We start from the raw sequence: 15,186 nt of genomic DNA on the forward strand, positions 1-15,186 counted from the left end.
ACTCATTCAATAAAATACTTTTTAAAGAAGTTAACGCGTGTAAATTATAATTATTTAAACCGAAGTTTCGTTGACATTCCAGTAAAATGAATAGAGATTAATTTTATTTAATATTACACTTCTATAATTGTTACACAACATGCAAAATAATAACTTGCATAACATGTAACTTCAAGTAATAAATATTTTAATTAACTAATAAAACATAATCATTATTGTTATGTTTTAGTTTTTGAGTACCCTATTCCTGAAAAGAAGCATACAGCTATTTCTAGAGGAGATAAGTATATGATTTTAAGGGTTCAATGTTTAAAGAAAAAAGATCCAAATTGTCGCATAATTTTACTAGTATCGGCATACTAGTTCTGTAGATAATAAAAAAATACTATTTTATAGGAATTTGCCAATAATATTTCAAAACATTAAGATTTATTTCGTAAAAAATGCTCCCTGTTGTTATAATGAGATTGTTTCACAGCAGAACTGTCAAACCGTGCGTCAATAAATTCTCTCACAGAAAATATGTCCATACAAAACAAATATTGGAAATAAAAATAATTGTAGGTCCCAAATAAAAAAAGTATACTATCTCAAGTTGGACTAAACTACACTCTATGAAGTAATCCCCATTAAAATCCGTTCATTAGTTTAGGAGTCCATCGCGGACAAACAGCGTGTCACGTAATATATATATATTAAGATATATGTTCAGACAGGTAGTTTAAAGCAAAAACAAAATGCTTCATTAGTATTCCGAAGCAGGACGTTTAGCACTAAATGATTCCGATGATTTAATAATTTATTTCCTATAAAACTCATCACCATCGTTTCATATGTGACTTATGACTTGGACCACAACAGAGGTGGGCGCCGGCGCAACCTATTGCTACGCAATTTTATAGATACACTGGCGCATCACACTTATTTATTGAACTTCAATAGTTACTTAATGGCCGTGATACATTCAAAAGACGACTACTGATTCGATTAATGACTCCATCTTGTATTTGGAGAAATGCGCGTAACCGGTATATTTTGAATACTAATGTATTTTTCGCTTGTCATTCGCAATAATTTTGTTTATTTAAAATATGTTAATATAAGAGGCGCCAGTATTTCATGAATATTTATCAAACAATTTGTATTCCTATTAAGGAAGGTTTATATCTGTGCTTTATTGGGGTAATTAGGTAATGAAAAGTTTAACAAATTCTGTTTGAGAGGTTCATGGTGAGGCGCCGTCTGTTTTCTTTATTTATAGTTCTGTCGTCTTTTTTGTAATAAATTTAACAGTCTGAATGTCATTTGTTTTTACATAATGCTGTGTCGAGCAATAGATGCTGAGTAGTTTGTTCTATGGATTTATTTATTTATTTATATTTGACGTACATACATGAAATAAACGGTCAGGCGCCATTTTGTAAGCGATACATTTGACATAAAAATGTTCTCTTGGTGAGACGAGCAGGACGTTCAGCTTCTGAAAAACACAAAAATTCTGAGCGGTACTACACTTGCGCTCGACACCTTAAGACAAGATGTTAAGTCTCATTTGTCCAGTAATTACGCTAACTACGGGCGACCTTCAGACCGAAACAATATAATGCTTACACATTCACGGCAAGACAACGCTCCTGTGATTCCTCTGGTGTTGCAAGAGATTGTGGGCGGCGCGGGTGATCACTTAACGACAGGTACGCTCGTTTGTCCTCCTATTCTTTAAAAAAAAAAGACAAGGCGTCGTTGTGGTACCCATACCCTAGCTGGAATTCTGCGCAAAAGAGCCTCCCATTTACCTATTTACTGAGCCGAATAGCCTCAGTAAGCAATATTGCACAATTAGTATGACGAGAGATCTCGAAGTGAAACGTTATTATGAATGCGCTGTTTTGTTAAAAATGATAGCGTACAATAAAATAATATCGCTTAACGTGAAAAGTACAATTACATCCTATTATAGTAGCTATAATATTTTGCAAAGTTAATCTGTGGATGTAACAGAATAATATAAAAATCGCGATACAAAAATAGGTGTTGATCGTGGACGGGTGAAAATTTGAAGTTGAATGTATTTTTTAATGCTAAATAATAAAATGAAAAAAAAAATATTGTCAAAAAATATATTAAGGGTTGGGTGACCCTTATCATTCCGTGTCGTATTGTCCCGGAAACACAGCACAAGGAAGTTCATTCCACAGCTTTGTAGTACGCGGATGAAAGCTTCTTGAAAACCGCACTGTGGAGGACCGCCACACATCCAGATAGTGGGGATGATATCCTAAGTTGTGATGTGTCTTGCGAAGGTGGAATTCGGCGGCAGGAATTAACGTCAATTTTGACCAATGCACTAACACAAAGTGACATACAAATCGCGAGTGTAAGAAGTAGCTTCTCACGCACACTAAAGTAATAAACCTGGCCTGTTTTCATCGGTTGTCTTGCAGCAAGAGGCTCTATCTAAACCTTTAAATTATCTAAGGTTATAACAATGATATTCTGAGATGTATCCAAAACCAAACACGAGCTAAATTGTATTTCACAATCAATGACGTTTATCGTAATTGTTCACAATAATCGCTCTAACCATTAGTCTGATTTTGTCGAGCTTAAACTCGAATTGTCTCTCAAAACTCCAAATGGCTACCTACAAGTTGTCGATCATCTTGACATATTGATTGGGCCCAGATACACAATCATGTATCGTCTATGGTTTACACAACGCCGGATGCCACAATACGACTTAATTACAACCACTTTATACGCCCACCCGAAAAACATTCACACAACCAACATAAATCTGATATTATATTATCAACAGATATATACAAATTCATATATGTTTATTCAAAATCGGATGTGAAATCACTTATTGATAGTCAAAAACTACCACCCATTCCAAAAAGAATGCCTCTGAGAAGAATGGGCGCAACAAACTCAGCGGGCTTTTTTTTTTCATCAAAAAATATGGTTTCAAAGTAAAATTGTACAATTAAACTTATTATTTAATAGCCTGCGGGCGGTCCCTACATTCTCAATCTGTGGCATCATTAAAAAAGTCATTTATGTTATAGTAACCTTTACCACACAATCGTTTTTTAACAATTCTTTTCAATATCGTAATACTTTTGTTTTGAACATTTTCTGGGATCTTGTTGTAAACGCATATACATCACCCCACAAAAGACTTACTAACTCGACTAAGCCTAGTAGTAGGTATTATAAGTTTATGTCTGTTCCTGGTGTTAACATTACTCAGCGTTATTTCGTTACAATATTTTATTTAAAGAGCCTGACGGCAGTCGCTCCATTCTCAATCTGTGGTATCATTAACAAAGTAATTTATGTTATAGTAACCTGTACCACATAAGTACACGATTCTTACAATACTTTTTAATATCTTAATACATTTGTTTTGAACATTATCTGGGATCTTGTTGTAAAAGCATATACATCGCCCCATAAAAGACTTGCTAACTCAACTTAACCGAGTAATAGGCATAACAAGTTTATGTTTGTTTCTGGTGCCAAAAAGATAATAATAGTTAAGATCTTTTTCTAGAAAATCGCTTATGTGCCTATGTACGATTCTTCAGAAACAGTTATGGCTCAAATTCACCTATCCAACTTATTTCAAAATTATATACTTAACAGTAAATTCCATAGTAACAGTAGCATAGATATAAATTTTAATACATTTGGCAATTTAAAAAAATACGCTTTTGAACCGTTATAATTTGAATGTATAAAATTATAGTTTTTAGTAATAGTAAACATACATATTGTAGTAGGGTTACTCAACTTACAATAATAAATGAAGGCAACACTGTGCATGCCTATAAGTAAGATACATAAGTATTAAATATAAGAAATTTCACATTATAAGAAGTCATAATATTAATTGTATGTCTAGTTGGAAAGCCTTTTTTAATAAATAAATATATATATAACGAAAATAAAACGAGGTTGTTATTTTTAAAACATGTTAACTTTAATTATTTAAACATATTCACATGGCATTTTTATTTTACGTTTGGAACGAGCCGAACTGTTAATTGTGGTGAGTTGACGTGCCAGCTGTCTGCTAACTTTTATTTTGTTAAAATTTCCATTTCAGAGTTATTCTTGTAAAAATAAATAATTTATAAATAACATCTAAAACTCAAAACGGGACTATTGTATTGTTGTTTTACAACACGGACATTAACTAGCTGAACATTTTTGGATTTTGGAACTTTTTTAAATAATTTAAATTTCTGATCTGAACATTAAATACATAGGTACTCATACTAGTTACAAACAGCTCGCTTTTCAACAAAACTATTTGTTGGAAATGGCCTTTGTTGGTAATGTCTGTTATTCAAGGAGGGAGGCTCCTTTGCACAGGATGCCGGCTAGATTGTGGGTACCACAACGGCGCCTATTGCAGCCGTGAAGCAGTAACGTGTAAGCATTACTGTGTTTCGGTCTGAAGCGCCATAGCTAGTAAAATTGCTGGGCAACTGAGACTTAACATCTTATATCTCAAGGTGACGAGCGCAGTTGTAGTGCCGCTCAGAATTTTTGGGTTTTTTCAAGAAGCCTAAGCGGCACTGCATTGTAATGGACAGGGCGCATCAATTAACATAAGCTTAATGTAATGCTCGTCTCGTCCCTTATTGCTATCAAAAAAAAATATATTGCTGTACGGGACCATAATTCTCCTTCGTAATTAAAAGACTCATTTCTCCATCTCCTACCAAGACTTTCTCTTCTTCTTATGGAATCCATTGGATGATACTACTCCATCTTTCATTACTCGCCCTTCATATGTGCTCTGTTTAATTCCATTTCGCTGTTTTTGCAAATCTTATTATGTCTTTAAGACTGGTAATGGTTGGTAAAGTGGCTTTAGCACAGTTCAGTGCAACTGGTACTTGTAGTAATAGGGGAATAAGGGGGAGGCCCTTCTCTTCCATTCTTCCTTATTTCGTTTGCCCAGCGGTGGAATGATAATATTATATAAAAGACAATCTGTTACATGCGACTATGTTCGCATTTATCAGTGTTACCATATTAGTTGATGTTTCAATGCTGCCACATGCAAATATACAAAACAATTATATAAACATCTCTCATCGTTAAGGCAGTATTCGTATGAACCCTTTTCGTTCGACGGTTTTTTCTCCGACTTACTTTGTAAATCCAAGTTACACGAAAAAGCTTTTAATTTTCAGCTTAATAAAGCATATTATGACACACAAAAATAATTTGGTTTTCTATGGATAATAGAATTTTCAAAAACAGTCTACTAGACCTAGGGATTTAACTCTATAATATTATTATTATTAATATAGATATACGTTATTACTACACACATTACTTATTATATATATATTATTCACCAACACTTTCATTTCATAAAAGATACCTGTAATTTAAATAATAATAAAAATAGTTTAAAAAAAAAACTAAAAAACACGCTTTGGTTGTAAAGATAATGGTGGAAATTTAAAATGAATATCAATTCCTCATTGACGATACATGAAAAAATTACATACATTAACAAAAAACTTATTTTGCAAATTGCAAAATGGAATAATTTTATCAAATTAATGTATTGTCATCGGTCCTCGATAAATCTATGAAGTTGGAACGAAATCTGGCCGTTTAAGGTAGGTCAAAATCGCCCCAAATGAGTCGGTTACTTACAAACGTATCAGAATTCTAAATGCATCTATTTTGAGAAAATAATTTTAAACATATGTCTACATTTTAAAATTATTCGGCACATTCCTGGAAATTCGACTTCATTTCACTTCGTTTTTTTATACAGAGTGTTATTGTATAATTTAGATTATAGAGGTACAAAAGCACTGGATTCGGCTTCGGATATCTATAATTTAGAATCATGTCTATAACGTGCCTAATAGTTAGACAAACAATGGTAAAAAGTGCTTCCAACGATGTTGCTTTTATAAAAAAAATGCTGAGATAGAACAAAGTCCACACTGACGAGGTGGCAAATAAAGCTAGTTTAGTTAAAAAATGTATGCGGAGAATGGTATTTTTTTATGAAAATAAGGGACGAGACGAGCAGGACGTTCAGCTGATCGTAGTTGATACGCCCTGCCCATTACAACGCAGTGCCGCTCAGAATACTTGAAAAGCCCCAAAAATTCTGGCGGCACTACAACTGCGCTCGTCACCTTGAGACATAAGATTCTCATTTGCCCAATAATTTCACTAGCTACGGCGCCCTTCAGACCGAAACACAGTAATGCTAGCGGCAGAAATAGGCGTCGTTGTGGTGCCCATAACAGGTGAAGCTAATAAAAAGCGTGCATAAAAACATTTAGGACAGCGTCTTGAGTAGGTACATATATAACGTCCCTCGCTTAATTTTAAAACATTAATTACTGTGCAGTATTTATCTAGTAAGTCATTCCCAGAAGGCACAGCGAAGTGCATGTAATTTTTTATAATAATAACATAATGCGGTATTACAATGCACGAAGTATGTGACTATTTGCGCTTGGTGTTCATCTATTTACGTTTGTCGCGAGTCGGTAAGGGCGTTCACTCGGCTCTTTCTATTTTCGCGCATATGCCAATGTACTGGCATGACCGAGGCTAATATATTGCGAATTAAATACAAACAAATACAACGTTATGGAGTAATAACTGTATTATAATATAATAATATTCACATACTTTTACATAAATTATCTTGTGCCCCAAACTAGGCAAAGCCTGTGGTATACGTGCAAGACAACGATATACAAATGATTTGAGTTTTCTTTAGTGTTAATTCTGCCAATATTTGTCTTTAAACAATAAAATCTGGCACACTCGTGCCAGATTTTGGCGAGACAACACGTCCTGAGGATGTCTCGTGTAGAGGCGAAAGACGTGTCGAATTGTTTAAAGACAAATATTGGCGGAATTAACACTAAAGAAAACTCAAATTATTTGTATAATTATGGATTTCCGCAAAGTAACGCCTAATTCAATAAATTTTAGACAACGATATATTTAATGCGATAAACTTACTTAAACATGCATAAATAAGTATATGTCAATAAATTAATAAATATATTCGTCCGTGATTCGGAAACAAACATCCATATTTATCAAATAAATGATTGCACTGACCGGGATTCGAACCCGGGACCTCTAGCTCATTAGGCAGGGCTCAACCACTGGGCTATATGGGTCTTTGGCATTGCTTAGGAACAGTCATTAAATAAGAATGGACAATATGGCTGTTCGTAAAAAAAACACAAAATTTTAATTTCAACATATAATTTTATTCCGAGCTGGATTTAAATTTAAAGGTTGATGGAGGATGGTTGGTAGGCCTCTCAGTTGCACATATTCACTCGGAGCAGTATTTAATCTTGTAAAATTCGGCAACCGGTATTCAGGATTGATTTTTGGCAAGCAACCCTATATCACCATGTTTTTAAGGAAATTAACTTTTTATTTAAGTTTCATTCAATAACCAGACCGGTGCAAGTCACTGATATCGATTAACCTGTTCATACCTGGCAACCCATGACTTGTGACAGGTTAAAAAATAGGGAACCTAAGTTTTGCATATACTATGGACTATATGACATACTTTCTATTGGTATAGAATTTGTCCATTAAACAAACAGGTGAAATATTTAAAATAAATTTTTTTAATTATTAATTAATCGTATCCTGGACTGAAATTTGCTTGGCAAACCATATGCAATATATTTATTGACATATTAAATTTCATTAAAAATATGTTTCATCCAGTAACAAGTGTGGTGAAGGACGTTCTAAACCGGGATCTTAGACTACTAAATAACATTGCCTTACAAATTGCCTTACAAATAAAATTGGCATAAAGTAATAACTAAGCATAAACCAAGAATATGTAAAATGTTTACAAATAGACATCTTGCTTACGAATGGTTTGTTTGGACGCATAACGTTTTCCGCGTTTATTTGCAAGGCATCTTGTCATTCGGAAAACTTCAGAATTATCATTGTATTGACAGTGTTGTCAACGATATTGTAAACATTTTGAATTTTCTTTGTTTATCATCAGTTATAAATTTATACCATTATTTGTAAGGCCGCTAGCGTATATGTGACCAATTTTGATTTGACATTGTGTGCGTTATTTTAAATTCAGAATACGAGAAGCTAATTCCAAGTGTGGCTGACTGTTTACGATTTGTCAATGAAAATCGGTTACAGTAACAATATATTCGATTCTCTTTTGTCTTACTGTATTTTTGTTAGAGATGTTCGCAAGCCATTGAGCCATAAGTCATAGTCTTTTTTCTTTCATAGGTTCGTCAAGAGTGTGGTTCTCCATCAACGCTGGATGTTACAAATCCTTCTTCTCCAAGACCCACTCCTGGTGCGACCAGACGAGACGCCCTGCGAGCACCACCACCGGACAGTGAACTTCTTCAGTTCGCAGCAACACTGGCCACCACCAAGAAACTCTTCAGTGGTCTTGCAGACCGTTTGTGCGATGAACCGGACTTTGCAAGTGAAACGAGTGAACAGTGTTGGAATGGAGAAAACATCGGAGAGTAAGTTTCATTTGACAGAAGCAATAGGAAATTAAAATCTCGATAGTAAAATTACCAAGATTTTAGCTCGATATAAAAACATAATTAATGAACATTTTAATAAGAACAATTAATAAATTTTACTGTGTTATTAATAAACGAAATGAAATGTAATTCTGTTGTGACAAAGGTAGGAGAAAGACAAAAAGTTTTAAATTTGGAATAATTTTACTTCGCGTTTCATAACATAATAAGTTTATAATTTCTAGTAAATTAATGCGATATGTTGAGGTAGCGACTTAAAGCCTAAACATATTATCGGATTTGGTACGGCCGAAACATCGAACGCGGTCCGGTTATTGTGACCATAATAGAATATACCACATTAAAAAGTTTTTTTAAAAGAAGACTGCATCAGTGGTTAACAAATAAGTGCTTCTATAGTTTAAATGAATTTTTCAATACAAAATGAATTAGTCTATTTGATAATAATATATGTAAATTAATATACTTTTATCACATTGAATTTGTTAATATTATACATAGGTACTAAATGAATTATTAATTTATTTACGTCTCATATTATAATATCTTAAAATTTTAATGATAGCATTGTGAAATCCGACATGTTTCGGTATAACAGTACGAGTAGTGTTTAGACAATTTTGTAACATATTTTGCATATCAATTCTCGAAACATATTTGATTATCAATAATATTGTGCAATTAACATCTTAAGTACAATGTTTCCTGCAAATAAAATTTCATTTCATTTCATTTGAAAATCGTACAGAGTTTCTTTGCATAGTTTATAAAGGTAAGTAAAGCCTTTAAGAACATTCATTCCATTCGATGACTACTAAATATCAAATCAAAATAACTTTATTCATGTAGATCACGGAAATGACACTTATGAATGTCAAAAAAAAAATTTTCAAATTGAATCTACTACGTAAAGGGTTGAGCTAATGAGAAGAAGTAGCTAGAAACTCATTGCATCATATCAAGTTTGGATGCTCATCCTAATTGGGTTTAATAAATAATCTTACGATCGTAGGTATACGAAAGCGCTGGTTGCATCGGCATCGATAAGTGACCAGAAATATAACCCCGAGCTGACGACACCAACTAATCCAGACACAAAGGTTGCTGCGCTGGGCGACAGACTGCGGCAAGCAAGACAGGTATTACAAGAAATTAATCACGTTATATAAACAGGTCATAAAATTCTGCTGTCGTGCAATATTGAAAGCCTGAAATCAATTGAAATTTACGTGAACACTGAACATGTTGATTCCTCAGTTTGAGATAAGTATGAGAAATTGATTAGTAAACGATAACACTCCATACCACAGAGAAACAAGTCGCTTAGTGAATGCAGTTAAATTGTTACTTTCAATATTTCTTCATAAGTCTAGGATACTTTCGTTTCTATTATTAACATCTCGAGTTGTTTTCTTTTGGAACCCTATGTTTTATTAAATATATACATATATTAGTAGAAGTAGGATCATTTTTATAATTCATGTTTAAAGTTTCCATTACATACATAAATACAAACATTTTTTTTTATGGAATAGGAGGACAAACGAGCGTACCCTGGTCACCTGTTGTTAAGTGATCACCGCCGCCCACAATCTCTTGCAACACCAGAGGAATCACAGGAGTGTTGCCGGCCTTTAAGGAAGGTGTACGCGCTTTTTTTGAAGGTACCCATGTCGTATCGTCCCGGAAACACCGCACAAGGTAGCTCATTCCACAGCTTTGTAGTACGTGGAAGAAAGCTCCTTGAAAACCGCACTGTGGAGGACCGCCACACATCCAGATGGTGAGGATGATATCCTAACTTGTGGCGTGTCGTGTGAAGGTGGAATTCGGCGGCAGGAATCAGGTTAAACAGCTCTTCGGAACACTCCCGTGATAAATGCGGTAGAAGACACACAATGAAGCGACGTCTCTACGCAACGCCAAGTGATCCAGCCGTTCATAGAGTACTGGGTTCCCGACAATTCGAGCTGCTCTGCGTTGCACGCGGTCAAATGAATCGAGCTGATACTGGGGTGCGCCAGACCAGAGATGTATAATTAAATGTAATACGTATGATTCTAATAAAAGCGTTTTAAATATCACTAATTTTATTCAGTGTCTCTTTAAAATTCAATCCAAGCAAGAGCTTTTTAATGTCTTATTGTCTTACGACCATTCCCAATATTCAGTATATCTCCAGTTGTGGCCTACTTGAGATAAAAAATCTCACTAACTATCGTTTACTTTTCTGTCCCAAAAAACTTATCGACAGTAACTGTTCTTATCCGTACACGCTGTCTGCCAATGGGACGACGTAAAGCTTACCGGGGATAGAAGTTTGTATGGAAATTGCAACAGAGAACTGGCGATAAAAATGACTTATCGGGTATATTGGGACAGCTTCAGATTATTGACATCTAATTACTGACAGTACACGGTAGTAATTTATCTCTATCTGTAGATAATATATTGGGAACGGCTGTTACGGCCATTAAGGCCATAAGTCATTCTTAGCGCCTTATATTGGGACGCGTGAATTGCAATTTCAATACAAACTTTATATCGCTGGTAAGATATACGTCGTCCAATTGACACACAGCGTGCACGGATAAGGTTAGTTACCGTCGCGCGTCGATAAGTTTATTGGGACAGAAAAGTCAACGATAGATACGATTTTTATCTCAAGTAAGAGATAGACTGAATATTGGGAACAGCCGCTATATAGCATCTTTAGCTGATCTTGGTTTACATAGATAAAGTAACTATGTTGTCTCTGGTTAAACTCTTACAGTTAATATTATTTGTTTCTTAAGTTGCTGTTTGAGCACTCGTGGACTGGCAGTGCACCAGCGGCTGAAGCCTTCATGCAAGGAGACGAGGCGGGTGATGAGGGTTCAGGGTCTGGGCGACTGTATACTGATGACGACGGCTCGTATGATGCGGAAGGATCCGGCGAAGAGGGTTCTGGATCTCAGGATATAAGTAAGATTAATTAGATTAGATTATTAAGAGCTTATGTAAAATCAATAAGCTATTGAAAACTGATCAATGTCACCATTAGCAACACCAAATGGTAAATATATATTGTCCGTTAACAATATTAGTTCAACTCGAGAACAGCACAGTTATTGTCAAATTTAAACGAATACACCTTAATTTTCCTGGGCGAACTAATCTATATATATATAATGAAAATGGTCTTTGTTTGCTCTTTCAAACCTAAACCACTGATCGTATCGACATGAAACTACCACCATTCGATGCGAAATTTATCCTAGATGGTTTATGGCTACTTTAGTTATTTTTCGAATTCCAACGTTCCTTCACTAATTTATTTCCATTTAATGGGATATTTGGAACGGCTATTACCATAAACAAAAAAGTTAACATTTGAATTTTATTATGACTGGTTAAGATAAAACGACAAATTATAAATTTAAGGGACATGTCTCCTAAGATGGACGTGTCTAAATTTTAAAATTTATTGATTAAACTATTTCTTATTGATACTATATTTATTACTTGGTGACTTGAAGTTAGTTTTGCATATTTATCGTAATCATTTGCACATAAAAAATTTAAAAGTGCACACTTTTAATTCATAGAGATGAAAATGGGAGCAGTATTGCCGATATTGCGTTCTCTGTCACATTTACTTCATAAATATAATAAAATTCTTTCGGTAAAAATTTAGCTAGAATTGCAAAATTATATTTCATTAGTATTTATTTGCATAGTTGTTCTTTATTGTTTATTATCAGATGGATTATTAGCGCATGCATATTGAACTAAATACAAATACTTTATTTTAAATTCTTGACTCTTACTGCATATAATTTAACTTACAAAATTTTCTATGTTTATTGTAAACTGGACAAGTTTATTATTAACATGGTTGTTAGATTTTAATAAAAAAGGGGGGACAGATTTTAGTTAAAACTGTACTTAGGGGTCTCTCAGGGATTCCTCGACAAATTAAAATCCCAATAATAGTATTTTCTTTGATCAACGCGAGGGTTTACACATTTAAATAAGACGCTTTTTAAAGGATTTAAACGCACCTTTTCAGATCACGAGCAGAAAACGTGCCCTGATAAGGTCACGAAACGTCAGTTTAGCAAATATAATAATAAAATTGTAACTTTAAAAACACAGTTAGAACTACACGCGTTTTAATCCTTCAAGTGTTTTATTTAAATCTCAATTATATTTAATTAAACATAATTATGATAAATTAATTGTCAATTAATGTTTGTGTGTGTTTTTTTTTATAATTTGGATTTTAAATGTTTTTTCTTTCATCTTAACAGGTAGTCGAACAATGATAGGTACTGGAGATGGTCCTACCTATTCGGAGCCACCTAAAGTTGGAAGCTCAGCAACAATACAGAGGTCGTTCACCCTGCTTACCATACTACTAATTTTTACCAATGTGTAAGCTATAGTGAGTTTTGTGTTAAGTGATAGATTGTGCAATGAACCTATTTAATTCGCATGTACATTAGACATGTTTAGAACTGTGATTTGTTGAATATATCAATTTAAATGATACAAAACAGTAATAGAACAATACTTTAACTTCAAACTAGAGCGTCCGAATCGACGTACACACACATACACATGATTGAGCGAAGCTGAGCGGAGCTCCCACCAATTGCTCCTCCAATTGATTTCTGTGTTTATGATTATTTTTTAGAACACACATTTACTCTATTTTAATATTTATATTTTAATTAATTTTACAATTAGTCTCCAGTTTCTAAAGAGTTTTTAACCATTTTGTAACGCTAGTTTTACATTCCCTACATGTCTTTGCGTATATATTTAAGATTTTATTTGCGGTATTGTATAATTTAGTAGTCTGTGCATCAAATTGCATAGACGCAAATTTAGCTTTAGGAGAGTTACATTTAATTACTGTATTTTTTTATGTTTATTTAAAATCAAAGGATCTATAGATTTACTTTTGTTTGATTTTTAAAATTTTTGAATTCATAGAATGCTTTCGAAATTTTCTAGCTTATTGTCGAGACAGAATTTTCATTCAATTATTAAAACTAAAAACTTTCATGATTTACAAATTATTCTAAATTAGCACGCGTTATTTATATTTATTTTAAAATTGAGCCGATTGATTAAATCACAATAAGTTTTTACTATCCTTTGATCATTTTCGAATGTTCATGATCTATTAGTATCAATAGTTTACCTCGCTTCGCTCAAATAATGCGGCATCCTAGTTTACACGGCCGGTAGGCAATCTTGGGAAGACAAAACTTTCGCTGTCCGAGTTAAATTTGCTGTGCCGCGCCGTCTGCGTCGTCAATCTTTTTGTGTGTACCAAGTTACCAACCCTAGGGTTGTTCCCAGACGCAGGTATAAATTTCAAGGAGACCGCTAAGTTACGCATCTGTTCTGTTCTATTACTGTATTGTGTAAATGAGTCAGAAGACTAAGAGATATGACTTTTAAATAAATATTTTTTCTTATAAACATCTGTAGGTAAAAATCTGAGTATATCCCATATTTAAATTATTTGCATTACAGAATTGAGTAACCTTATTCCAACTTTTATCTGGCTTGTTAGATGTAATAGTGATATGGAAATGGAGTTCCCTGTAAAAATTTGAAACTAAAGGAAAAGTATGTATATAAAATAATTTATGAATTTGACGCTTTTGTTTATTTATATTATTAATAATTACGAAAATTGAAAAGAAAAGACCTATTTGTTTGGTTTGAGTGAGTTCGAAAAGACTTTTGTTTATTTTGTATTTAAAATGAGTGATAATTCTTGACATAGCATATACTACGATAAAAGTATGGTGCAAGTATTCAATAAATACACACTACAAAAAAAGCAATTTTTTTTACTTTAGGTATGGTTATTAAACTCATGAGGTACACACACGGTCTTACATTGATTTCTGATCACAGTAACAATTTGTGAAACTTTATTCCTAGTTTTGCATTAAATATAGATAAAAAAAACATCATGCACGTAAAATACAAGCGGCCTTACAAATAAAATTGGCATAAAGTTATAACTAAGCATAAACCAAGAAGAATAACCAATAAGAATATGTAAAATGATTACAAATAGACATTTTGCTTACGAATGGTTTGTTCGGGCGCATAACGTTTCCCGCGTTTATTTGCAAGGCATCTTGTCATTCGGAAAACTTCAGAATTATCATTGTATTGACAGTTATGTCAACGATATTGTAAACATTTTGCATTTTCTTTGTATATCATCAGTTATAACTTTATACCAAGTTTATTTGAAAGGCCGAAGATGTTTAGCAAAGTAATACCAACTTATCTGTGAAGTGGCAAAAATAGGAACTACGGTCGCCATGTTGAAATGTCATTCGACTGTCAGTGTCTACTACTTTCGAGTGTTCCGTGTGTTTTATTGCGATACTTCTGAATTTTAAGCGTTAAATATGCCGATAGCTTTTGTGCACATTGGAATTAATTAGCAACACTGAAACGACGATGGCGACACCCATCAGTTCACAGATAAGTTGGTGACACTGTAAACACATTTTACATATCTAGTGAAAACAAACAATCCAATAACAGCCTCCGTAGACTGCGCGACTTATTACTAACTAGCTAAGTT

The 15,186-nt window shown here is 33.7% G+C and overlaps 1 protein-coding gene across 1 annotated transcript in view; it reads left to right on the forward strand.

Moving 5' to 3' along the window:
• The window catches only part of LOC126965850 (division abnormally delayed protein), a 165,906-nt gene extending 152,671 nt beyond the window's left edge, over positions 1-13,235 (forward strand). The window contains exons 6-9 of the mRNA XM_050809612.1: positions 8,308-8,555; positions 9,592-9,718; positions 11,375-11,543; positions 12,872-13,235. Of these exons, the coding sequence (XP_050665569.1) occupies positions 8,308-8,555; positions 9,592-9,718; positions 11,375-11,543; positions 12,872-12,999 (672 nt within the window). The 3' untranslated portion in view covers positions 13,000-13,235. The remainder of the gene's footprint in view (positions 1-8,307; positions 8,556-9,591; positions 9,719-11,374; positions 11,544-12,871) is intronic.
• Positions 13,236-15,186: the final 1,951 nt, after the last annotated feature.

Source organism: Leptidea sinapis, chromosome 9 (genome assembly GCF_905404315.1).
Source record: "Leptidea sinapis chromosome 9, ilLepSina1.1, whole genome shotgun sequence".
Taxonomy (NCBI): Eukaryota; Metazoa; Arthropoda; class Insecta; order Lepidoptera; family Pieridae; genus Leptidea; species Leptidea sinapis.